Source organism: Castor canadensis, chromosome 19 (genome assembly GCF_047511655.1).
Source record: "Castor canadensis chromosome 19, mCasCan1.hap1v2, whole genome shotgun sequence".
Taxonomy (NCBI): Eukaryota; Metazoa; Chordata; class Mammalia; order Rodentia; family Castoridae; genus Castor; species Castor canadensis.
In genome coordinates, this window is record NC_133404.1 from 3,468,555 (window position 1) to 3,493,795 (window position 25,241).

Below are 25,241 nucleotides of genomic sequence, written 5' to 3' on the forward strand. Positions count from 1 at the left end.
AGTTCTGGCTTGGGCTGGCCTTGGAGCACAATCCTACATCTGCCTCCCACATGGCTGGGATTACAGGCATCTATTACCATGCCCAACTTGCTTTTTGAGATGAGAGTCTTGCCAACCTTTTTTTTTGCTGGTTTCAAACTGTGGTCCTCCCATTTCCACCTCCAGTGTAGCTGGGATTATAGGTGTGTACCACCACTCCTAGCCACCCCTCCTTCTTCTATAGAAACCTTGGAGCTGTGATGAGGAAGTGACCTTGCCAAGGCTGGGCTGGGAAGGAGAGGCCCAGCCCTCAACTTGTCAAGATTCTCCAAGCCCGGTCCTGAGTCCAGCCTGGTTAGGCTATGCTCTACCATGCTCAGGCACTGACCGCCAGTCCTGGCCACTCCCTTACCCATTGCCCCTCACATTTTTCTTTTTTTTTTTTCTCAGTACTGGGGTTTGAACTCAGGGCCTACACCTTGAGACAGTCCACCTTTTTTTTTTTTTTTTTTTTGCAATAGGTTTTTTCAACATAGGGTCTCACAAACTATTTGCCTGGGCTGGCTTCAAACTGAGATCCTCCTGATCTCGTCCTTCTGAGTAGCTGGGATTACAGGCGTAAGCCACTGCATCACCTGCATTTCTTCCTTTTTACACAGGTTACCCATGCTCATCATAGAAAAATGGCACATCACTCTTTATTGAACACCAGTGCCAGCACCGGCCTCCTCATCTCCAGGCACAGGGCACGGGGTCGAGGGGCTCCGTCCCCGGCTGGGACGCAGTGGACGCCTGGCCCCACTGCTGCTCTCCTAGGGCCAGCACCCTCCTTGGTGCCTGGAGCTGTCGGCTCAGGTCTCCTCAAACTCCTGCTCGCAGTAGCCTATACTGAGAGGCTGGGCCTGGACACCTCGCCTGCAAGGACACAAACAATGGCAAGATGAGCCCCTCAGTCACAGACCCCGAAATCACCTCTCCCACCACAGTCAACACCCGCCCCCACTCAAGTGAGCCTCCAAATGGCACTGTGCACCAGTATCACACGAGGGCCTCACTTCTAGAGACTCTCACTGGGAACCCTCCCTGCTTCTATGCTGCCCGCCTTTGCATCCCAGGACAGTAACTGGGCCCCTTTACAAAAGAGGCTGATGCCCAGGGGCGCCCAGTGCTTCTGGACTACTTGGCTGCTTGTTCTTGATTCGAATACGCTGACTTCAGTGGGGAGGGGTCTGAGGTGAGACACTGTCCAATCCATGCACTGGGGGTGAACTCCTGTTCTTAGGTCTCAGAGTCACAACCTCCAGGGCCTGACTCATCTATTTCAGGCGCCTGCAGGCACACTTCCTTACCTTCCTAGAGGTGGCAAGGAGCCAGCCCAGTCCCCAGCTTGGTACAGTTGAGGCTTAGACCCAATGATGTGAGCCTCTCTGCTTGGATCTGCACTAGGCTGTGTCCCCATCCCCAAGACCTAGTTAACACCTGTCTCAGGAAATGACTACCACACAGGCCTACCCTCAACAGAGGCACGGGGTACCACGAGGCCCCATACAAGTCAACCTGGTTCAAACCCTGCCTCTGAGTGACTTTGGGCAAGGTATTTAACTACTCTGTGCCTCAGCAGTATATTTTGAGGATGGGGGTAAAAGGTACCTACCTCCTGACTGTGGTGCAAGTTCAATGAGACAGGCAGTGCTGTCAGGAGCCAAGCACAGGGCTTACCACAGAGGAAGCCTCTGTAAGTGGCAGTTCTCGTCATTCCTCTTCTTCTCAGTAAGGGGTCCTGAGCCCTGGATCTGCCTACCCCACACTGGGGAGGCCCCCACAGCCCGCTCACCTCAGCAGCTCACAGCGGAAGCGTGACAAACGGCTGAAGGCGAAGTCCACGTTTCTTGTCGAGTTGCTGCTCCACAGCCGCTCAGCAACGGCCCCGGCTCTGGGCCTGTGGGAGAGGGGGCATGCAGCAAGCTGGGTCCTGTGCTTCCTGGGACACTAGACACCTGCAGACTGCTGCCTCTTGTTTAGGCTTGGACTAGCTCAGGGCCAAGGGGCATACATGACTGATGCCTTGTTCAGTGAACAGCCTGGCTGGACTGCTCCAAGCAGTGTAAGGCTCAGCTCCATCTTATTAAAATGTGGACAGTGAGCCCACTCTGTCCCTTTCCCAAAGACTGCAGAACAAAACAAAAAAGTCTTAAAGGCATCACTAGCTGGTACTGACAGCAGTGGCAGATGTCAGAAAAACGTAGCCTTGATACAGCAGCCATGCTTGGGGAGCTGCTGAGGAAACAGCAGAAATGGGCCAGACAGAACCCACACTCTCAGTACTAGAAACTGTGCAAGACCCCTGTGTTGTCCAGGGAATAAGAATAACTATCCTACACACCAGTATCTGTTGGAGGGACGCATGAAGTGACACACAAACAGGCTTGCTGCAAAGCCCTTCTCTGACGGAGGAAGAGAAGGTTCTAGGTGGCTGGATGGGACTGAGTTTGCAAGCGGGAAGCCCTGCTCTCAAGCACACCTCCGTCTCCCCTAGAAACCCTTACCAGAGCCTGGGGACCAGGTTTGTGCTGTCCACATACTCTCCCCACATACAGGCCTCTCCACCAATCACCAGAGACTTTTCCTTGGCGGTACCTAAGGGAAAACAACAGGCTGCTATGTGCAAGAGTTGCCCTAAATACTGCCTTCAACTTCCATCCCACTGTGGCCTTCTCCTCAGGCAGGTCATTTCATTTCTTAAGCCCAGACCCTCTTGCTTCCCACCCTGTGTCCCAGCCCAGATTTCTGTGATCAGCAAGAGCACCCTGCTCTCACCGTCAAATGCCAGAGGTTCCACTGCATACATGTCCTTCCAGTCAGGGCCATAAGTTATATGGTTCAGGTACCAGGGGGCAGAGAGTAGGGCCCGGAAGCCAGCCTTGGTGATTGCTTCTACCTCCTTCATGTAGCCTACTGGCATTTCTTCTCGCCATACCTGTATGATAGTGTCTGGCCGAACCTGTCCAAAAGTTCAAAGGACAGTAATGGCACAATGCTCAGGAAATTTCTGAGCCTCATTCTTATGAAGCAACCCAGGCGAGGGGATATTCCCTTCTGTCTCCACACTTTTCAGCTCATGCCCCTGCAGAGCAGAGATGTCCATCGTTCTTAGCAGGGCTCCCTGAAGCTCTGCTCCCCCCCATCACTCTGCAGCCTCCCTGGCTATAGGGAGAGGTAACCCTGGCTTGGGAGCTGGGGGAGGCAAGCAGTAGTGTCCAGGAGCCACCACATCCAAGAGTCTCCACAAGTTTCTGGGGCTTGATCTTACTGATCAACAACAGAAAAGGAGCCTGGCTCCCCCAGGCCCAGAAGACCCAGGTCTATGAGCGGTGTGGGGCTCACCCCTCCTCAGCCCTTCTAGAGGGGAGTAAAGAGATGGCTCTAGTGCTATGGTCATCACAGCCTAGTGCACACTGGGGAGGTGGGGCCCAGACACGGCCAGAGGCATCACCGGGACCCTAATCTGCCCCGGCTCACCTTTACTTTGTTGTCAAACACCTCCTGCCACACCACGTAGCCCTTGTCATAAGCAGAGACAATGTTCAGCAGCCTAGAGAAGAGAGAAGCATTACATGTCTGAGTCACCCACACAGGCCCTTGGCCATGCAGGTCAGACCTCTGGGGGTCCACTCCACCCAGACAGGAGGCTCTCCCTGACTGCCTTCTCCAGGACCAGAACCTGAGCATGTCAAACCAGAAAAGAGGACTAAGACCCTTTGGGAGCTCAGAGAGTGGTCAAGCAGGGCTGGACTCTGGTATGGAAAACAGGGACCCTACAGGAGGTAACCCCAAAGTTACCCCACCCCTGTTTCCTCCTCACGTCTGGATGTAGAAGGACTCCAGCTGCTTGAAGTCATCAAAGCCCTTCTTTTTCATGAACTTCTGGATATCTGGGTTGGACCTCCTGAATTCAAAGAGAAAATGAAGAGTCATTCCTTCACTTTCCTGAAAGCCTATGGCCTAGTGATTAGTCACCTGGCCTCCTGCGTATCTGAACTCCTGAATATGGAAGGTGTGGCCAAGCAAATCTGTGTGAAAGGACTGCTGACACAGGCTGAGAAAGAGCGAGTCTGGACCTCAGAGTCTCAAGTCCAAGTTCCCAAAGAGAATGATCTCCATCTCTCTATGGACTACCACACCAGAGTGCAAGGTTCGGCCAGGAGCTCCGGCACTCTGGGCTCTGGCTTCCCTGCCTGCTGTCTGTCATTCGCTACAGACCTCTTGCTCCGCGACATCTATGTTTGTTTCCATTGTTCTTCTCCTGGAATATTTCCCCTCCTCTTGTCCCCCAAATGCTGAAATAGCTCCCCAGATCCAACTTGGACACCCACTTCGCAAAGAAGAACCTCAGCCTCTTGTGAGCTCCCTTTATGTTTTAATATTAACTAGATCTATTAATCTCGAATTCTGGGCTTGACTCTGATCAGACTATTTTAAGCCTTATAAGCAGGGATTATTCTCCTTTATCCTGGATTTTTTCCAACAGTTCTGAGCTGAGAGCTAGTACTTCCATAAATAGCTCAAGGATATGAGAAAGGAGGAAGAGAGGGTTCACCGTGACAGCCCTGCTGAAGTCACACGGGGCCTCTCTGGGCAGAGACGGATCACTGTCTGGGAGGTTAGCCCACGAGCAGCAGCTGGCCCAGGCTCCCACAAGGCTGACTTCACTTTGAGTAGGCCATTTATCAGCTGGGGGTGTGAAGATCAAAGGGCTCATACCAGCAGGTGAAATCAACTTCGTCTCCTCCGAGGTGAAGATAAAAATCCGGGAAGGCAGAGCTGATTTCCAAGAAGAATGTACTCATGAACTCATAGGTATTGTTGAGACTGGGATTCACTGGTCCAAAGGTGCCAGAGGGCTCAGTCCCAGAGTAGCAAGGAGTCAGTAACCCGGGGATACCTGTCAACAGAGAACCCACACAAGTGTCACAGACACGCAGACTCCATGCACTGTCCTGCACGTAAGAACAGTAAATCACAAAAAATGAGACAACTGTGCTCACAAGCATCACACACTGTAGTGCCTCAAATAAATACAAATATGTTCACAGTCAGAGACCAGTTAGCAAGGTCACAGCCAGATGACTGTCAGCCCACATGCTGCCTTGACATGCTGCTTCCAGCCGAAGTTACCCTGATCTCAAAGGCTGCTTTCCTCACACAGCCTTTAGGCCTGACAGAGACAAACTGGTGGCACCTTTCTTCCCTATCTCCTCCTGTGCAGGGGCCAACTGTCACCTGCACCTATGGTGCATCACTCAGGGCCCAGAGCCTTTCCTGTTGAGGCCAGATGGCAGCCTCTTCCAATTTTCTGTAACTGGCTTTGGGTGTCAGTGTGGGGGGGACTCACCCTGGAGCCCAGGTGTATACAAGAAGAGAAAGTGAGTGCGCCAGGGCAGTGACTGTCCAACTCTGACCTGGGTAGGTCACCCGAGTTTCTTTCTTTCCAATTCTACCGGGGGGGTGGTGGGAGGTGGGGGTGGAGGGGTGCAGTCCTCAGTATGCACTCTAGGGTACAGCAACCTACATGGGTATCGGGGAGAATCTGCCACACTTTGAGAGTAAAAAGTGGCCTCCCCTTTCCCAAAGTTAAGTGCTCGCCATGTATATTCCCAGGCAGGAGAAGCCAATGGAAAACACTCCTCCACAAGTCACACCCCAGGGTCAACGCCCCGAAGCCCCACTCGAAGCGCCAACCGCGGCGGGATGCTTACCTGGTCCCCAGGACAAAGTGTGGCCAGGAGTGTCAAATTCTGCCAAAACTCGGATGCCCCGCAGTCGCGCATGCTCGATGACTTCTTTCACATCATGTGCTGTGTAAATGTGGGTGACAGGGTTATAGGACCCCTGAAAGGCACAAGACACCTTTTAGACTCATGTCCTTAAGGCCATCAGGGTAGAAGATACTCAAAATGTCCACAGACTCCCCAGACACCAGAACAGCCTTTGGGAATCAGAAACTACTTTTTTTTTGGGTAGTGGTACTGTAGTTTAAACTCGGAGCCTTGCACTTGCTAGGCATGACTTGAGCCAACTTCAAGTGTGGCTTTTTGCTTTAGGTTACTTTTCAAGAAAGGTCTCGACTGGCTTTGGAATGTGATCCTCCTACTTAGGTCTCCCGCACAGCTAGTATGATAGGCTTGCACCTCCCCTCCTGGCTTGTTTGTTGAGATGGGGGTCTTACTACTAATACTAACTTTCACGCCTGATCTGGCATCAACCTACAAACCTGCAGATCTGTCTGTGGAGGAGCTGGGATTACAGGTATAAACTACCACGCCTATCTCAAGGAGTGTCCTCAAAGATCTTTATCATAATATCCCCTGTGAATTCTCGTATGTGCTGTTTCATCTCAGCATCGTTAACAGCAGTGAGATAAACAGGGCAGGGGTGATATCCATTGAACAGCCTATCAATAAAAGTAAAGCGAGATTATTTCCCGAAGGTCACAAAGCAAATTCCTGCAAAGTGTGGACTTAAAGTATCCTGACTCCAGAGTCACCGTCCTTCTCCTCTGTCAGTGGGCCTGGTTACCTGGTTAGGAGGAGCCACTGCTCTCGCCAGCAGGGCACCGCCGGGCCGATCGCGGGCCCGAGCGGCCGAGCGCGGGCCGATCGCGGGCCCGAGCGCAGGGCCCGATCGCGGGCCGATCGCGGGGCAGAGCGCGGGCCGATCGCGGGCCGGGCGCAGGCCGGCTGAACCGCACGCGTACCTTTCTGGAGAGCTCTGGGAAAGCGAGGCTCTCGTAGGGAAAGGAAGAGTCATCCACCAGATGCCAGTGCAGCACGCTGAGCTTACTGTACGCCATGGCGTCCTGCGGGCCAGAGCTCGCTGTCAACCTGCCGCCGCCTCTGCTGCCCCACACCCAAACCTGCCCAACCTCAAGCATTTACAGGGTCTCTCTGTCAAATCTTCCAAAAAGGAGGGCCTGGCGTGGAGGGGATCCCAGCACACTTTTCCGTTCTCGGGCACATCCAGAAACAGGTGGCAGAATCGTGTCCCCTCTTTCAGGTGGCCACGACGGAAGGCTGTAACTACTGGGGTACCTGATGTCTCCAAAAGTCCCCAAGTAGTCTCAAGATCAGCTCTTCTTCCTACCATTTGTGCTGTGTTATCTCCTGGTGCTTATCCACCCTGTGAGGCCTTCTGGGAACTCAGCTGCCCCATAGCTCAAAAAATCTCAGAAGCTAAGGTAATACAGGCGTCAATTCCATTGGCTCCACCAGAGGAGCAAAGGAAAAGGCAGACACCTGAGTGGGACCAGCTACTGTCAGAAAAGACTACACATCAAACTCAAGAGCTAGGAACTTCCCCGGCCAGGGCTCTGAACACACCTTTCAAGTAACTTTGTCCTAACTTGACCAGTTAGCTCTGTCTGGCTGGAGAAGCCAACTCCCCTAAACACCTTCTGTATTTCTGCCAACAGCCACAGTAACTAGTGGTACAGATTTCAATCACTCATGTTATTTTTTGAGTTTTGAAGGAGGTAACCTTCTACACTGTTCCCAGGGCTCGTTTTCTCTCTCTCTGCCTGGCACCCCAACCCTATGCATGAAGGCGGCCTGAAGACCTGCGTACCAGTGTGTCCAGGATGACAGACAGCGGCAGGTAATGGCGAGATGTATCCAACAGCAAGCCCCGGTGAGGGAAGCGGGGGTAGTCCTCAACTTTGGTCTTGTTGATAAAGAACTGTGTGACCAAACATTGAACATGTCGGATTCAAAGGGAGTATACCATGGGAGCAGGGGAATGAGGAAAACTCTCCCAAGGTCACTGAAAAGTCAGTCTGTGAATGTCCTGCAGATTAGCTCTGTTCTTAAGCCCCACTCCCAAAGACCATTGCCAGTCATCTGCCCGGAGTAACTGTCCTGTCCCATACACTACCCAGCTTACAAACTGTGGATTTTTATCTTCAGAGCAATGTCATTATCAACCAAAGTGGTTCTCCACCCACAGCTCCCAACACTCCTGCTGGGGCAATCTTAAACCATTGGAACCCACCTAAAGCAAAACAAGAAACTTTTTCCAGGATTCTCACTATCTTCCAGGAGACTGGAAAAATTCAAGAGTTTAAAAGGCATTCTCTGGGAGACCCACACTCACCGTGCCCTCAGCAGATCTCCAAACAAGTTGGCTAAAAGTCTCCAGACCTGTGGAGAAGTGGAGAGGCAAGGTGAAGACTCAGGAGGGCTGGTGGAATGGTTTAAGTGGTAAAGCACCTGCCTACGTGTGAGGCCCTGAGTTCAAGCCCCAGTACTGCCAAAACAAAATAAAACAAAAAAACCGAACAATTATGCCAGGCACCTTGGCTCACACCTGTAATCCTAGCTACTCAGGAAGCAGAGATCAGGAGGATCACGGTTTGAAGCCAGCCCGGGCAAATAGTTCTCAAGACCCTATCTCGAAAATACCTAACACAAAAAGGGCTGGTGGAGTGGCTCAAGGTGTAGGCCCTGAGTTCAAAGCCCAGTAACACCCCACCCCCCGCCCAAAAAAAAAAAAAAAGACTTAGGAGATGCATTTGACTGGCAGGTTCTTGATGAGGCAGAGACTGACGTGTGGGCAGTGAGAATGGATGTAGTGCAGGCCTGATGGTCCTCAACACTTATGAAAAGGGGTATGAGGAAGCCAGTCTCCATTGGTACTTCGTATTTCATTTGGGGAGGTAAAAGTGCAAGGGGTCTCGGTGCCTCCCTTGCAACACACTAACCTTTAACACTCACCTCTTATCCTTGTTTCCTGAGCCTTGAACTTGTAAGAAAATTATGGAGACAATGCCAAATGTGTGCTTATAAGGACAGATGCAGGGACGAGAAAGCCTGCCAGGGGTTAAGGAGCTAATGGAGCTGAGGGAGCTGAGAGGTGGGGACCCCATTCTACTGCTCACTTCTCCCAGATTTAACTGTAAGAAAGTGGTCCTAAGATTGAGTTTTCAAGAATGGAGGCCACAGTTGGACCTAGAAGACAAGGAACCATCAACTCTTTCTCTTAGCACTTAAGAAGAGACCCAAATAGACTAAGGTGTGGTGGGCAGCAACTGCCCCGATGGCTGACCAGTCCACTGACACAGTCCCTTAGAAGCCAACAAGGTCCAAGCACAGGTATGCTGAGTGTGATCCGCTCTCAACAGTTAGGGTCCCACTTCTAGAAACCCAACAAAATTCCATGAATGATTCGGAGCATCCCCAAACTTCAAAATGAAAGAATCCATGACAGCTAAGTGGTCAGTCAGAACCAAACATGAAGCACACTGCTGGTGTACTGCTTGGGCCTCTCCCTTCTCTGACCCCTGACACCCAGCATTCTAGAATCTCAACTAAAAAGCACCTTCACAGAGGTGCAAGAGGGCAGCAGGGGTGTTGGTGTACAGTTTCTCCAGAGTGCAGAGGGGCAGCAGAATAAAGACAAAATAAAGCAAAGTGTGGAATCTGAGGATTTTCTTCATCCTTCATTAGCAGAGGTTTGAACAAAAAGAGTAAGGCATTTGTAAGTCATTTGTAAGTCTTTTTCTAGGGACCAAATCCCTTTTCAGTAAGCCAAGAGGAAGGGCAGGGACCTCACAGGCTGGTAAACCCCTCATTTGCTGTACCTATAACAGGGTTCTACATATTTTGCTACTATTACCGTTTAAAATACGGTTGCTGTTGTTCCTTGAGGTAGGGTCTTGCTACATTGCTCAGGCTGGCCTCCAATTCTTGGGCTCCTCCAACTCTTGGGCTCAAGTTATACTTCTGTCTCAGCCTGTCAGTGTTGGTCCTTTCCCCAGCTGCCCCCGCTTCATCCCCACCCCTCCCTCTACCCTGTGCTGCTGCAGCACAGACTGAAACCTGCCAACTGCTAGGCACAATAGCAAGGGGCTGAGGAACACTCCAATTGGGCTCCTCATTAAAGGATTTGCTAAGAGTATTCATTGGCCCCCATGCCTGTCCTCCTACCCCACCAATGCCAACTGTCCCCATCACACCTCTACCCTCCACTCTGCATCAGTCCCACCTCTTTACCTCGGAGAGCACCCCAGATACTCTGAGACTGGAGTAAACACTGGTCATCATTTATGTTCAGGGTGTCTGAAATGACAAAGACAACTCATTTGGTTAGTTTTCTATTCTCACACTTTACACAGTTTTCGAAGACATGATACCCAAGCAGGACAGCTGAAGGGTGGACACCACAGTGGCTTGCAGGTCCAGCAGGTGATGTGCGAAGGCCAAAGCAGAGTCCTCTGTAAAACACCATGCGGCTTGTGGGGCAGTTTCCTCACCAGAAACATGAGATCCTATCAGCCTTTCGCTGAAAAGTGTGAACCACCCCCCGCCACCGGCAAAGGGAGTAAGGAGGCTTGGAGGGTCAAGCGGGGATGATGGGACGCTCCCAAAGCTTTTGTAACTAACCTCCCTTCCCTTTTCTCTAGGCTTCTGCTACTTCCTCCAAGAATGTGGGGAAGAAGTAAACACTAAAATGCTACCACTTTGGAGACTGAGAAGTTCCCAGTCTGCTGTTCAGGGAAGACAGGTGGTCAAAGGACTAATGACTTCACTTAATCTCAGTATAAATGACCCCAAATTCCTTTCTCCAATATCAGATCTCAGAGAAAACCATGAAAGTGTGCACATGTTTTTCAAAGTACTGTATGTACTCAGTCCAGAAGGCAGGTGTCCTGTGGGACTCAGTGATGCACAACAGCCAACCTTCAGGCACTGGCGAGAGCTGCACAGCAAAATCTCATCTTTTATAGCTCTTAGCACCTGGTGGCCCTAAGTCTCCATGGGCAGAGGGTCTCCAGCTCAACCATCAGCACTTAGGTCAGGATGTTCAGTTATAAACTCCAGACAAGTGTTCACTCTCTAGGACAGGGAACAGGGTGGGACTCACAATTTTCCACTGACTCCAAAGTAGGAAAGTCGTTACATCCCGCTGTGGTCACAGAGACAATCAACATGTTCTTCTCCAACACACGTCGTTTTCCTGTGAGAACAGGGTGAACTCAGTGTGAGTGATCTGTAAGACTCCCAGGGAAGTCCCTAGCTCGAGTTCCTCAGCTCGCGTGCCGCGCTGCAAGGGAAGGGAGGGCGCAGCATTTACCGTGTTGGCCCTGCCTGGTTGTGTTCAACTTTCCTTTTGGTTATGCTCCCTTTAACCCAGTAACCGCCCTGACCCATGTATAAAACATTTTGGTGGCAGCTCTTCCTAGCCAGGGCTCTGTGTTTCTGGCTTTGCCTGGACAGCCCCAAGCACAGGATTCCAAGACCTCAACAATGGCTTCTCACTGAGAGGCCATCAGAGCACAGTTCCCAAACGGCAAACTGTGCTACTGGCTGGTCACTAGATAGGGAGCTTCTATGAGGCCGGATGCACCTCGCTTATGTCAGAGTAAGCACTTTGTCTAGTTCTAATGGTTTTTCCATGACCAGAATTTCTTGATGGCGGGGACATCAAGACAGAGCTCTACATTCTCATGCATGAGCTTCTCACCTCACTGTAGACTGGCCCTCTAAGTAGTACTGTGCCCTCGGGCTCCAGATGAAAGCTTTCCAATTTTGTAAAGGGCAGGAGCTAAGGTGAGCAGATGGAAATGACAGAAGGCCCTTCCCCAAGCACAGGGAACCTGAGATGATGCAGCTGGGGCCTCAGGGGAGGACCATGGTCACCAGGCAATCCTCCTTCCTTCCTCCCCACCCCTTCCTAACAGGTTCTCTATCCAAGGAAGATTTCTGCTCAACAGCAGAAAGTCACCAGCATGAGCCAACATACTCTATGGACACCAGTCCATGCCAGATAAAATGCCAGAGCCAAAGTCCTCATGCACATCTCTCCTCACCTTCCTACCAGTTCTTCTCTGTGACTGGCCCATGTCTAAATTTTATGAAGCCCTCTATTTTTTTCCGGAGCAGTATGCACACCACTGGCACCACAATATCCACAACTCCTGTGGAACAACAAAGTCAGGGAGAGGATGGCCCGGCAGAAGGCATGGAGAGACTTCAGAACCAAACTACAATCCCAAGTGTCACCCATCTCCAGGCAGAAGGAACCAAGGGCCTCAGACCAGCTCAAGGAAGCTGGCTCAAACCACCTGTCTGCATCCTGGCTCACTCTCAAGTCTACCAAGAAGCAAGTCAATAAGAATCCTTTCCCACCATCACAGATAAACAGATTGTTCCCTTACACTAAATACCCTGTGTCTCCACACTAATACCTGCTTCGACTCTGCAAAGGGAAGGGAATTTAAGAGCATCTAGGCCAGGCGAACTCACAACTCCATTCTAAACTCTAAGGATGCATCCTCACAACACAAAAGGACAACCTGGCTTTCAGGGCTAAGACTGCTCTCAAGCAGGAGCCTGTAGGGACATTCTAGGCTCTCTGGTCAGACAGCCATCTCTTCATCCCATCTCTACAAACCTGCCAAAACAAGGATGATTTCATCTAGAGCAAAGGTGAAGAAAACAGTAAAAGAATATCCCTCCCTAACCTGCGCCTCAGCTCTGCCTGCCTCTGTGACCCCCCTCCCATTCCCACATCATGGAGCTCCTGCATCACTGTGTGCAGAGCTTCTTTGCCTGTCTGTCCAGGCAGCCAACTGAAGAGGACAAAGGTCCTGGGCTTTCCTGTCCATGCCCCAGGCCTCCATCCACCAAAGAGGAGAAATCACAATGCATCCAGAGGCAACTGCCTCGCCACTGTCTTGCCGGCAAAACAGGAGCAGCTGCAGACACCGGGTTTCTATGAACAGTTACATGTAACAGAAAAATATCTGTTGACTTTATTTTTAATTTTATTTTCATTTTTGTAAAACACACGTGCACTGCATTCTCTGTCTACAGACTCCGGGATGCTTTTGAAGATCTGATGACCATAAAAGTACTTCCCCCTAATAAAAAAACCAATGCCCCTAAATTTATGGGCTCCTTCTCCACATACAGCTCCCGATGGCTGCCATCCATCTCATGGAAGAATCCTGTCCCAAGCATTCCTGGCATTTCTTCCGGCTTTGGGCTAAAAGACTCAGAGCCATGGCTGATGTTTAAACAAGTTTCAAGGGGGAAGTGGCAAAACAGGAGGGATGTTACGTCAAACGTCAAATATAAGAATGTAAACAGAGTATCACTGCTGTGGTTTTCCACTTCCATGTAGCCACCATGCAAACTCTGAAGAGAGCAGGAAGTAGGCAGGGGCCAATACAGCCGCCTAGACATACAATACGCCTCCTGCACAAGAACTGAGATGTGGGAAGCTTGATGCAAACGGTCTGTGTAGACAGCAAACACATGGGCCTGTGCATCAGCAGCCCTGCTGGGACCATAGGAAACTGCCCATAACATGAGGACTGGCTGGGAAATGAGAAAAGGCTGGTCTGACTCTTGGTTCTGCAGCTGAGTGAATCTCGGGCCTTCCATTTCCTCCTTATAAACAATGGCAGGGTGGGGCCAGGTTCCTGTTACTACACCTCATGACTCCACAGACATATAATGTACTCTAGGGTCCCTTAGCTCCCCACTTTGATCTAAACCTGTTCTTTCATTTGGGTTCACTGAGAAGGTTTTATCTTTTTCTAACTAAAAAAGTCATATTCACTAACTGAAAATTCAAACAGTAAAAAAGCATTTCCAATTTAAAAATACAGTGTATGTCACATTCCTTAGCCCCCCACCATGCATTTCCATCCTTGTACTCCCTGTTTAGCATAATTTTTGCATTACTTGTCACAGCAGGTCATCTGTGAACATGGAATTCTGAGAACAAGGACCCTCTTACACTAAAGTCCTAGATTTGACTTTTCTCTGGTTCTCCACTCCTTTCTTGTCTTCTCCCCCTCCTGTGCTCATGTCCTTCTTTGCCGGACTGGATATGCAGAGCCAATGCTTCAGACAAGATCTAACCAATACTCTCAACAACTTGTCCCTTCTCTTCTGTCACATTTACAGCACAAAACCCTCACCCTTGAACCATCTAGTATCTGCCATCTGTCTACTGTGCCCTACTGAAGAGAAGGGAGAAAGCCACAGAACAGGACCCGACCACGACAAACCCATGGTCTCCCATCTCAGCAGGACTCTTTCCTCAAGTCTGTAACTAGACCCCACCTCTCTAGCTCTCAGCACATCATCGGAGAACTCCTTACCTGCCCGCCATCCTCCTAAATGTCTGCAACCCATGCCTGTCTTCACCTTCTCCCCACTTCAGTGAAAGAGGATTGCCTTTACAGGTGCACTGGATCTCTCTCTCTCCTCAGGTTCCTCTTGTAGAAATTATTTCCCTTTCCCCCAAAGTCTTCCAATTACTTCTTTCCAACAACTCTTTCCCATCGTCATTAAAGTAGTTGCAATCTTCCTGGTCTCAAATGCAGGTCATCTCAAAACAGCCACCCTTTCTTTCTCACCTTTCTGTCACAAAAAAACTCTAGAGAAAATGTAGCCCGAGCAGTCGGGAGCTGAACTTCGAGGACAGAGATCTGGATTCACATCTTGGTCCCAATTTTTTTTGCTGTGGGGCCGAGGCAGGGTTTCCTCTTCTGTAAAACGCGGGCCACGAAAGTACTTTGTATTGGGCTGCTGGGAAGGCTGAATGAGTGCCAAGGGCTTTGCTTGGTGTCTGGCACATGGGAAGCACTCCTGAGCTGGGCAACCGTCCTCACATTCTGGCTACTCCTCAACCGACCATAGCCTGGCTTCCAACACCCTCTTCCGAAAATGACTTTGCCAAGGTCCTGTGATTCTGCAACTAAATCAGTGCACTCTTCCATCCATTCTTTATTCACACACTCATTCAACTGCACTGAACGTTCACTATGAGCCAGGCTCTCATACCAAGTGCTGGAGATACAGCAGTGATCAAAACAGACAAAAAGCTCTGTCACCAAAGAGCTGCTATTCCGGAGACGAATCACTTTTTCTGGGACCTCTTGGTCTTGAAACTGAAGTCCCTCAACTTAGGACATGTGTTCTTTTCACTCTTGGTTTTCCTTTTACCTCCTTACTATGTTTCCTTGTTCTCTTTTTCCTTCATCAACCCATATGCTGGTGTTCCCGGGGTCTCCAGTGGTCCAGACTTGTCTTTTTCTCCTCCTTTCATTCTTCCTGGACAACGTCCTCTCTTCCTGCAGGAGGCTGGTGACTCCCAACTCTATCTTTCCAAGACATTCTTTTTTGGAGCTCTGTACTTGTGCTCAGATGTCTCAAAAGCGTATTGAATCTTTTTTTTTTTTTTTGGTACTGGACTTGAACTCAGGACCTACATCATGAGCCACTCCGACAACCCTTTTTTGTGATGGGTTTTGTTGAGATAGGTCTCGAGAACTATCTGCCCAGGGCTGGCTTGGAACTGCAATCTTCCTGATCTCTGCCTCCTGAGTAGCTGGGATTACAGGAGTGAGTCATTGGCACCTGGCCTGAAGCCTAAATACAAAATGGAACTAACTCTTTTTTCTTTCCTCTTCCTGGCTGCTCCCCCCTCTTTCTTTCCCTTTGATAAGAGCCCAGCCCCACCTATTCATCCAGACAAGAAACTTCTTCCTCCTCCCACACCTTCCACCTGAGTAGATCACAAATTCATTCACTCAATATAATATTTATAGACTGTGGATTCCAACAGTAAAAGGCTCAAGTAATAATTGTAAGATCCTTATTATCTCTTAAAATACTGCCATTTTCCCATCCCCATTAGGTCAAATCCTCAATTGGGCCCCTGGAGGACTAAAACATCTCCCAGGTGTTCTTTCCTGGTGTACATATATACCCCATTTCAATCTGCTATCCACTGGGATCTTTTAATATGAGATCACAGCAAATCTCTGCTTAAAATCCTCCAGTGGCTCCCCACAGCTTTCCAGTAAAGTCCAGAAGCTACTGGATGCTCGTAAGAAAGGACCGTCCGTGTCTTTTTCTACCCTTTTGCAGAAACTCTCACTGTAGCACAATGAACTCTTTAAAGAACTCTGAAAATGCCGTATTTTTTCCATACTTGTATTATCACAGATGGTTTCCTCCAACACAAATGAACTTTGTATTCCCTCCAAACTTCTGATCAAGACATAGCTCTGGTTTTCCTCTCATAAAACTTTTCTGCCATACACTTTTCCTAACACTTATATTCATACATGCTGTTGCTTCATCTGTCTCCTCACCTAGGCTCTGAGTTCCTCAACAGCAGGGACCAATCTGTGTCTTTGTATTCCCAGTGCCTGACACACGGTAGTCACTCAATAACTGTTTGCTGAAAAAAATGAATGATGCTAGAATTAAAAAATGCACATTAATGCTAAGTATGCATAACGACTCTGCTACATGATAATCAGGCATAAAGGCAAATAGTTAGTGTAGAGCTCACTTTTATACACCCAAACCTAGCATGCCTGAAGTCCTGATACTGGGGTGGGGGACACCCAGTCTAATACACTGTCTTTTCAGACACCACTAGAGACCTTTGGGTCTGTAAATCCAAAGATTTGGTCTTTCCACTTGTCTGGGAGAGCTTCTGGCTGCATTAGGGGACCTGGAAACTATAAATCTTTTACCCAGCGCACAATTCCCTTCCTGAATCAAAACATTTCCATCCCATCAATGCACTTAATTCACAGAATCCTTGCAGCATGGAGAAAACACATGGGTTTGCATTATAAAGTGACATGTGGCTTGGCTTCTAGATTGGAAACTAGGAAAATCGACCTGGTCTTTGCCACCTCCCCACTCTTTAATGCTACCATGTCGCAAACCCTCTTGTGCTGTGCTGAGTTTGTTCCCACATCCTCTCCCACCTTCACGCACGTCACATCCAGGTTTCACCTCCCCTAGCACAGCCCAATGAGAACCCTTGAAATCACTCATGTCTTCATTCCAACCAAGAGTACTGAGCACTTACTGTGCATCAGGAACTGCTATGTGCTGGGGCAGTTAGAAAGAAAACCAACCTGTGCTGGAGGAGCTCACAGTCTGATGGGAGAAATAAACCCAAACGATTACTAAACAGTGTCATGTGGCTACGCCTCCAGAAAGGGGAGAAGGCTTAACACTGGCAGGCAACTCTGAGTAATAGTGAGAACCCTGGGTTTTGTTTGCGGAGCTACCAAGAGGAGAAAAGATATTCCAAGTGTGGGAAGCACGCTGGTGTGGCTAGGGGACGAGGCAAGGCCACCCTGTCATACTTCTTATCCCAGTAAAGTGGGAATCTGAAGAACCAACTGTCAGAGCCTGGGCCTCTCCTTGGTGCTGGCAAATTCAGTCCCATGAGCCCCAAGATTCTTCACCCTCTACAGACCACTGACACCTACCTGGAAATCACTCTCTTCAGCCCACAGATGACATGCTTATGAATGGTTCCCCCCCACCCATCCCATCTTTTCTTATAAAAACTGTCGTTACTTTTCTTTTCCCCCTACTTAAAAAGTCTGCTCTAGCCCTCCCAATCCCACCACTAGTGAAAGAGAACATCTCCCTGTAATTCTAGATGCCTAGAAAACTTTAGTAAATATTTCATAGTCTTCCATTTCTTGTAACTACACAGCCTGTTAATATTTAAAACAAAAAGGGGACACTAACACATTACTTTATAATATTTTTCCACTTACCATAATGATTTGTTGCTCTTTTAATACCAATATATAGAGATCCGCATCATTATCTGTAAGTGTTGATAGAATCCTACTGAGGAGCTATACCTTGCCTAATTTCTTTTCTGCTCATGGACATTTGGTAATGTTTCTAAATTTCTAATATTATAAATAATGCTTGAATAAACAAATACTCTTCCGTGTGTACGTGTGTGTGTGTGTGTAAGCAGTTGTGAAAGGTCTGTGTAGAACAAATTCTTAGAGGAGGAAAAACTAGGTCAAAGATATAAAAATTTTTGGTTATGATGGTGCCAAGTAACTCTTCAAATCACTGTACTGATTTACTTAAACCCACATATGTGGGGGGCCATTTTTCCACATCCTTCTAACACTAGGTCATCTCATTCTTTTCTATCTTTGCCAGCCTGGTTAAAAAACAAAAGCATTGGTTTAATTAGCATTTCTTTAATAATGACTGAATGTAAGCACTGCTTTGCAATTACTAGCCACAGTTTTAGTACATTTAAAAAATTTTCTTTTACTGATTTGTGGATCTCTGTCTAGATTTTAACCTTGTCCTTTTTTGGGGAGAGTATATGGGATTGTGGTAACCAGGACCTTGTACATGACAGGCAAGTAATTTTGAGGGGGGGGGTGAGGTGGTACTGGAGTTTGAACTCAAGGCCTCACACTTGATAGGCAGGAACTCTGCCACTTGAGCCATGCCTCCAGGTCTGTATTTTGTTTTTGAGAAGTTCGTAATTTTGGGGAGGGGGGGGAGGTGGTACTGGGGTTTGAACTCAAGGCCTCACACTTGGTAGGCAGGAACTCTGCCACTTGAGCCATGCCTCCAGGTCTGTATTTTGTTTTTGAGAAGGACCCAATAACTTTTGCCTGGGCTGGCCTTAAACTTGTGATCCTCCTGCCTCCACCTCCTGGGGAGCTGGGGTTTGCAGGTGTGCACCACCATGCTGGACTTTATCTGCCCCATTTGTCTTTATTCTCTTAACCTTATGGTTTTCTTTTAACTTTGATTTTTATGTAGTTAAATATGTTAATGTTTTCCTTTATGGTTTTATTTGTTTGCTTAGAAAGGCCTCTTCTGCCACTATGATTACAAAAATAGTTCCCTTTATTTCCTTCTAATGCTCTTATGATATATTTTTAGATATTTACATTTTTTTCACATGTTAAACCCCACGTTATCTATGAACTCTTGCTGGTCTCTGGAACTTACTTCTTTGCAATTTCATAGTCAGGGAAATCTACTGTGTCTTCTCTCTATCACTGTTCATCACTCTGCCCCATACATAAGCCCCTCTGCTCATTCCTCTGATCTAGCCCTCCCAATTCCACCACTGCTCATTCCTCACTCACATTTTCATTCCCCTAACTGTTGTTTCTTCTTCTCGACTGACCACCTGCACCACGCATCACCCACCCTCGAAACCCTTGAAGTCTTGCCACATGGTTCATTGCCAGCATCCTCAGCCTTTTCACTTCCTTCCTAACTGAAGCCTGACTCTCTCCAGCAACACCACACACCACTCCTGTCATAGCTTGCTCCGAGAGGTGGGCTTGAGACGTGGTGCTATTTCCACACCATCTATTCTCCACACTTCTCTTCCGTGGCTCATGCCTCCAGCTGTTGACTCTTGAGTCTCTCCTTGTCACAGCACTGCAGTTTCCTGGTCACTTAGTTTACCCAACACTTTGACTCCTAATGCACAGTCATCTTCTCCACCCAAGGCTGGCTATCACCCACATTATTTCCAAACCCAGGAGGAAGAACTAACCCACCTTCCAGCTCAATGGTTTTCTAACAGCACCCTCCTCCTCCTCAGCCAGCCTCCCGTGGTGACCTTTTGCCCTTCCTTGCCTCTGAAGCGTCCAAACTCATCTCCTCAGCTTTAGTACATGTTGCTAGCTGCATGTCAAGATGCCTCGCACTAGGAACATCTAAAATCAAACTTACTTTTTCTCACTCTCACTCCACCTTCTCAACTTCTTAGTCAGTCTCCCTCTCTTCACTCCTTCCCTCTTTCCTTTCTTTCCAAATGGCAGCCACATGTGAAGGAGAGCAAACATTCAAACTGCTAAGTTAGAAATCTGGTCATCACCCTGAGGACCACCCCCAACCTAACTCCCCACTTCCAAGCACACCTTCTAAATCTCTGGCTGTCCTTCCAGTTGTCTGTCCCTGTGACCATCAGCCTACTCCAGTCACTACTGTCTCTTATCAAGGACCCTGCAACAGTCCCTTTTCTGCTGCCAGCAATCCCTGAAGTAGCCAGGTAGTCACATCAGTGATCCTATTTAATGGCCTTTTCTGGCCTTCCTTCAGAGCTCCTGCTGGCCACAGCTACTAGGCCTCTTCCTAACTTTCCCACTTCTCGGTCTCTAGTTTCAGAGCTTGCTGGTCCATCCTAGAGTTGTGTTCTTCAATCATACTGACCCTGAGTTTCTTGGATCAGAAACTTGAATACCTTCCTCACAAGCTGCTCTTTCTCTATGAACACTGCCTCCATCTCCACCAACTCCTACCTTCTCATTTAATTCAACAGCTCCCTAAGGAAGCCTTTCCCACCATTGAGTCAGGTCTCTTCTGAACTGTCAAAGCACCCTGCACCTCAATTATCACAGAAAAAACCATTACACTTTATTGTATGTCTGTAACCCCATTTCCAGGGACTGTAATTTCTCTAAGGATGAGGGAAGTTCTACAAGTATTCTTTGGACCTAGTACAGTTGGCAAATTATAGTCGGTTAATAAGTACTAGTTGTACTAAGGATGAAGGAAGGAAGGAAGGAAGGAAGGAAGCCAGAAATGCTACTGCAATCTGATAACAATAGGGCAGGGATAAAAACATTCATAACCTGAGGCTAATGAACAAGCAATTAGAAATGGGAAGTTACTATTTGAAGTAATTAACACTAAGGTGTCATCAGAGCTTAATCCTACCGGAGACCAGTAGTTTTCCAAATTGCTAACTGGCTTGACAAAGGCAATTAGAAGTACACCCCATGATAGCACAGCGAAAAGAGAAAAATCTTGGAAGACAAACAGATCTGGCTAGAATTTGTGCCCATCACTACTGGCTGTGACCCTGGATATGTCACTTTGCTTCTTTGGGTCTCGGTTCTGGAAGACGGGGATGACACCATCCTCACTGAGTTGCTATGGTGAGTAAAGGGGCCTAACGGTCAGCATGTGCCCCACTTTCAATAAGTGCTCGTTCCTGTCCACCTCCTACTTCCCTTTTCCTAATCAATAGTTTTGACACAGCAAATCTCCATTGTGTAGCATGTGCTGGAGGGTCCCCAGGGCAGGACACCTTGTGTGACCACTACTGCAGCAGCTTCTCTTAGGGTTTTTCATGGGATTCTTACTGAAGACCAAAAGTGCCTTGTGATGGCAAACAGGCCCACACCCCAGCATATGAAAAGGACATGGGCTTGACCTCTGAATCTGCCCCAGTCTAGGGCTGCAGCCCTAGTCACAAGAACAAAACCACTAACATGAGATCCTACAGCACCACTTAACACCTTGCCCAGATGGAACAGTACAGTGCTTACACTCTTCACCTCTAACACAGTGTGACTGGTTAGCCTCTACCCCACCTCAACCCAAGAGCTTCACGAAGAAAAGAGGTGGCTGCTTGGTGACAGCTAGTGGACAAGCACTCTGACTTCCTGTACTTGCACAGGAAGGAGCTCTGACCCAAGCCCAGCCTACCTGCCAGCACTCGCTGGCTGGCTGAGGAAGTTTAAGCAAACATCACCGCTCACTACAGAAGCAAAGGACAGGAAGACAGAAGATAATGGGCCTTTCTACACCTCAGGTCAGAGAAGAAAACCAAATTCATTCCTCTATGACAATGGACTGTAGATCTATAAACGGAAAACTTGACACACACACATACCTCTCACCTGCTGCACAGACCCAGTGTCCTCTCCTCCGCTGTCCTTGTTGTCAATGGCCCTACAACTGTGGAAGAAAGTGCCTAATCCAACCGGTTATACCTCTTCTTGAGGGTGACAGGATTGAGGCTGTGCTTTTTTATTTACTTACTGTTATTATTTTATTTTTGTGGTGCTGGGGATTAACCCAGGGCCCTGAACAGGCTAGGTAAGTGCTCTACCACTGAGCTACATCCCCAGCCCTTAGGTTTAAGCCTTTAGCAGGCTAAGAAATCCACAACATGCCCTGGCATGAGACTGTGTGGCTAAAATGACCACCTGCTGTTAAACATAAAACAAAACCAAGCAGGTACCCACTGGCAAAACCCAGTAACACCCTACTTCACTCTTCCGTTTGGAAGTGAGGTGGAAGGAAATGGAAGGAAGGGCATCTCTGGGGTTTGATTTGTTTTAATTTTAATTTCTTTCTTTTCAGCTTTTTGTGGTGCTGGGGATCAAACTCAGGGCCTTGCACATGCCAGACAAGCCACTATGCCATGATCTATATCTCCAGCTCTCTGTTTTATTTTTAAAATCAAGTTCTTCACTCTATTGCATCCTCCTTTACAGATTACAAAGACATTAACTTTCTTATTATCTCCAGGCAGATTTGAGCGAGAGACACAGACACACACACCAGAAACATCAATCCCTTGGGAATTAGGCAATTGGCCTGGGGGCACGTAAACAATTTCTCTGGCTGCCTGGTAACTGAATCACATTCCTTGCTCTGAGTCCTCACCAAACCGCTTCTTCACGTAGAATATCCAAAGCAGGGGGAGCACTAGAGCTCAAGAAAATAACACCTGAGTTTTTCATATATGAGGTCCAAATTATCCCTTAATCTTACTTACCTTAAAAGCTGAGATTCTTGGGTCCAGTGTTACCCAGGACTATTGGGAAAGCATTATGATTAAGGTAGTAAGGAAAAAAACCCCAAAATCAAAAAACACCAGGACTGTGAGTGAAGAGGCCAGGTGATGACTGCAGGCTAAGGTAATCCAAGCCCTGGGATCCAAAATGAACTATCTGGTCTAAACAGAATCCCATGCTCTTGCACTCCAATTACCAGATATTCATCCCGACTTCTACATAGACATCCCTCCATTCTCCACATACACTTTCTCAAGAAAGGTAATTCTATTACAAATTCCTTTCTTCCTCTTTGCTTTTAAAGCAATAAATGTAGGGGTAATCCGGTCTTCTGCAGGAATGCATCTTGTCCTTGACAGGGAAAAGATTAAAGTGGAGATAACTATCAGCCCCATTAGAGAGGAGAGAAGTAATTATTCCTTCCCCAACCCAGCTGTGTGACCTTTGTTTCACTCTTACAATTCCCATATACAATCTCAAAGCATCTTCAGTTCCCCTCCTACATTCCTCAGATGCAATCTCAAAGCATCTTCAATTCCTTGAGGAGTTAAAAGCAGCCTGACTTGGGTGACCATGAGTTGGGCACATATAGTCCTCCTCCTTTCCCTGGAATCACAAGATTAAATTCTGAAGGAAACCTGCAAAATGTCTTCTTTTTGAGGTTCTTAGAAAGAGAAAACCCAGAAAGCCCATCTTAGAAACCTTTACACAAAGTAGCCCTTTGTGTAATGTATCTAACATTATATGTTATTACTAAGTATTCACTATGCTGCACAATTGTAGAAGGAATGGCCAAAGGAGGTGTTTTAGATTTAAATTATAATGAAATGCCACTTACTAATCTAGTCACTTAAATATCTGAGAAGGTGTATATCAAATACTGATAACAGCTGCATAAGAATCAGACACTCATAATCTTACTTCCATTCCGGGATAAAAGGGCTGAGAGAGGAGTATTCTGTTCAGGAACACTGGCATCCCAGGCAGAGAGGATCTGCGTGTAAACACGGTCCCCAACCTCACCCCTCCCCACAGCCCAGCCCCCACCCGGGCCACATACACCAGGCCTGGACTGGAAGCCCCAGAAGTCTCGCCTCATTTTCAGTGCTGCTGAAAACTCACTTCCTTATGGCTGGGTTCTTTGATTGCTCTCACTGTGTAAACATTTCTGAACACGCTGCGTACCAGACACGTTCACGCACTTCTGCACAGGTTTCTGAACCTTGCCCCCGCAATTTTAAGGGGCGTCTCTGATCTCCTTGTACCCAGTAGTGATCAGAGCCTCATTTAGAAGAACCCTGTGCCACTTGACCATGGCCAGAAAGATCACCATAGATATCTACTGGCACAGTACTTTCAATAATTTGGTATCCTGACCAAACTGTGGCCCGAGGGTAGGCATTTCTGGATGGAAAGCCAACAGAACCTAAAAGAAGGACTCCAGTAAGCCTGGCCCCAGAAGTCGGCTCAGGGAAGGGGTGAGTGGACAGGCTGAAGCCTGGGAGGCCGGGAAGCTGCAGGGAAAGGCGGGAGAAACAGACTGTGGGGTCGGGGTTGGGCAAGAGCCACAGGAGGTGTCTCGGGAGACCTGGGGGCTGTCCCAAGGCAGGGCTTTGGGGGCCAGGGAGCCAGGCGCGGCAGGTGCGACTCACCCGAGAGGTTGGGCCGGGGCCAGGAGCCGGAACCGAAGAGCAGGTTGCGGTAGCGCTGGAAAGCCTCGTCGAGGACTACGCAGCCGGGCTGCGCAGCCGAACTGACATGGTACCGGAACTGGAAGTTGTTGGGGTACAGGGTGTAGCGCCGGTGGTAGCTCTGGATGTATTGGGGCCAGGGCCACAGAGCCGTCGCGAGGCCCGCGAACGCCGCCGCCAGCAGCAGCGAGAACCAAAGCTCGGAGGCCGCCATGGCCGGCCCGAGCCTTCTCTCTCAGCGGCCCGGGCCACGTGAAAGCCGGGTCAGGTGAGCGGCGGGTCACGTGGCCCGCGCCTGCGCGGTGGGGCGGGGCCGACCCCGGGGTCCTGCGGCGCGCCGCCTCTGTGGGCGGGATCAGACTTGGCCCCGCCCCGCAAAGGCGGATCTCTGTGATGACTGACAGGTCCGGGAGTAGGCGGATCTCTATGGTGATTGACAGAGCCAGGGAGCGGGGCGGTGGGAGGGAAAGGACGCTGGCTGCGTGGCTTCAAGGGCCGCCCAAGGCCAAGGAACTCCAGTAGCAGAAAGACGAGGATGCGGAAAGATGAGGATTCAAGTTATGCGTGGTCGTCGTGTAAAATGCTGTGTGGCCAGAAGGGGCTGCACGTGGTAGTCTGAGCTGCTCTGGCAGAGTGGGGGGGACCTCGAGATCACAGCCATGGGATCTATTTAAGATAGGAAAAACAGATGCACAGTCACGCTGCCTCGTGGTTGATGATAACTATCCCGGTGATCTGTTCCCCATCCCATCCCATCCCTGAGCATAAGACTCCACAGTCCAAACATGGATAGGACTTCGGGTGCAGGGTGGAGGGGTGCCCTGAAATAATGACAGGGGCCTGGTCCTGCAGGGGCTCGCATGGAAAGCAGGACTTTCTTCTGAAAGCCATTCCAAAGATCTGCGTTTTAGACTTATTGGAGTTGGGAGATAACAAGAGCCTGAACTACAACAGTGCCAAAGGAAGTGAGTTCCAGGTCCTTGCAATAGTCTTCAAGAGAAAGAATTGAGGAGGGGTCAGTGGAAATTCCAGAGGCCTTGTCTTCCTTACCACTATATTATAGCATAGTTGAATCCTGACTGCCAGAGGAAATAAAAATGGTGCTATGATTTGGCTAGTGGGCATTTTTAATTGCAAAATTGTATTTTAGT

At 48.8% G+C, this 25,241-nt stretch overlaps 1 protein-coding gene across 1 annotated transcript; it reads right to left on the minus strand.

The window, feature by feature from the left end:
- Nucleotides 1–655: 655 nt before the first annotated feature.
- On the minus strand, nt 656–24,369 carry Hexa (hexosaminidase subunit alpha). The gene is made up of 14 exons (XM_020163340.2): nt 24,052–24,369; nt 10,894–10,986; nt 10,023–10,088; nt 8,125–8,171; nt 7,600–7,710; nt 6,734–6,835; nt 5,736–5,868; nt 4,741–4,921; nt 3,842–3,925; nt 3,499–3,571; nt 2,797–2,980; nt 2,526–2,616; nt 1,814–1,918; nt 656–894 (listed from the first exon to the last, which is right to left on the minus strand). Exons 1-14 carry the CDS (start codon nt 24,302–24,304, stop codon nt 831–833), a joined length of 1,587 nt encoding a protein of 528 aa, XP_020018929.2. The 5' UTR covers nt 24,305–24,369; the 3' UTR covers nt 656–830.
- Nucleotides 24,370–25,241: the final 872 nt, after the last annotated feature.

Bases quoted from the DNA above. Each gene is read 5' to 3' on its own strand.
- Hexa (XM_020163340.2), bottom strand. From the start codon at position 24,304: ATGGCGGCCTCCGAGCTTTGGTTCTCGCTGCTGCTGGCGGCGGCGTTC. The intron at 10,089-10,893 runs GTGAGTCCCACC...TTGTCATTTCAG, and splicing joins TTTGGAGTCAGTGGAAAATT to ACACCCTGAACATAAATGAT. The intron at 8,172-10,022 runs GTAAAGAGGTGG...ACTTCTCCACAG, and splicing joins TATCTGGGGTGCTCTCCGAG to GTCTGGAGACTTTTAGCCAA.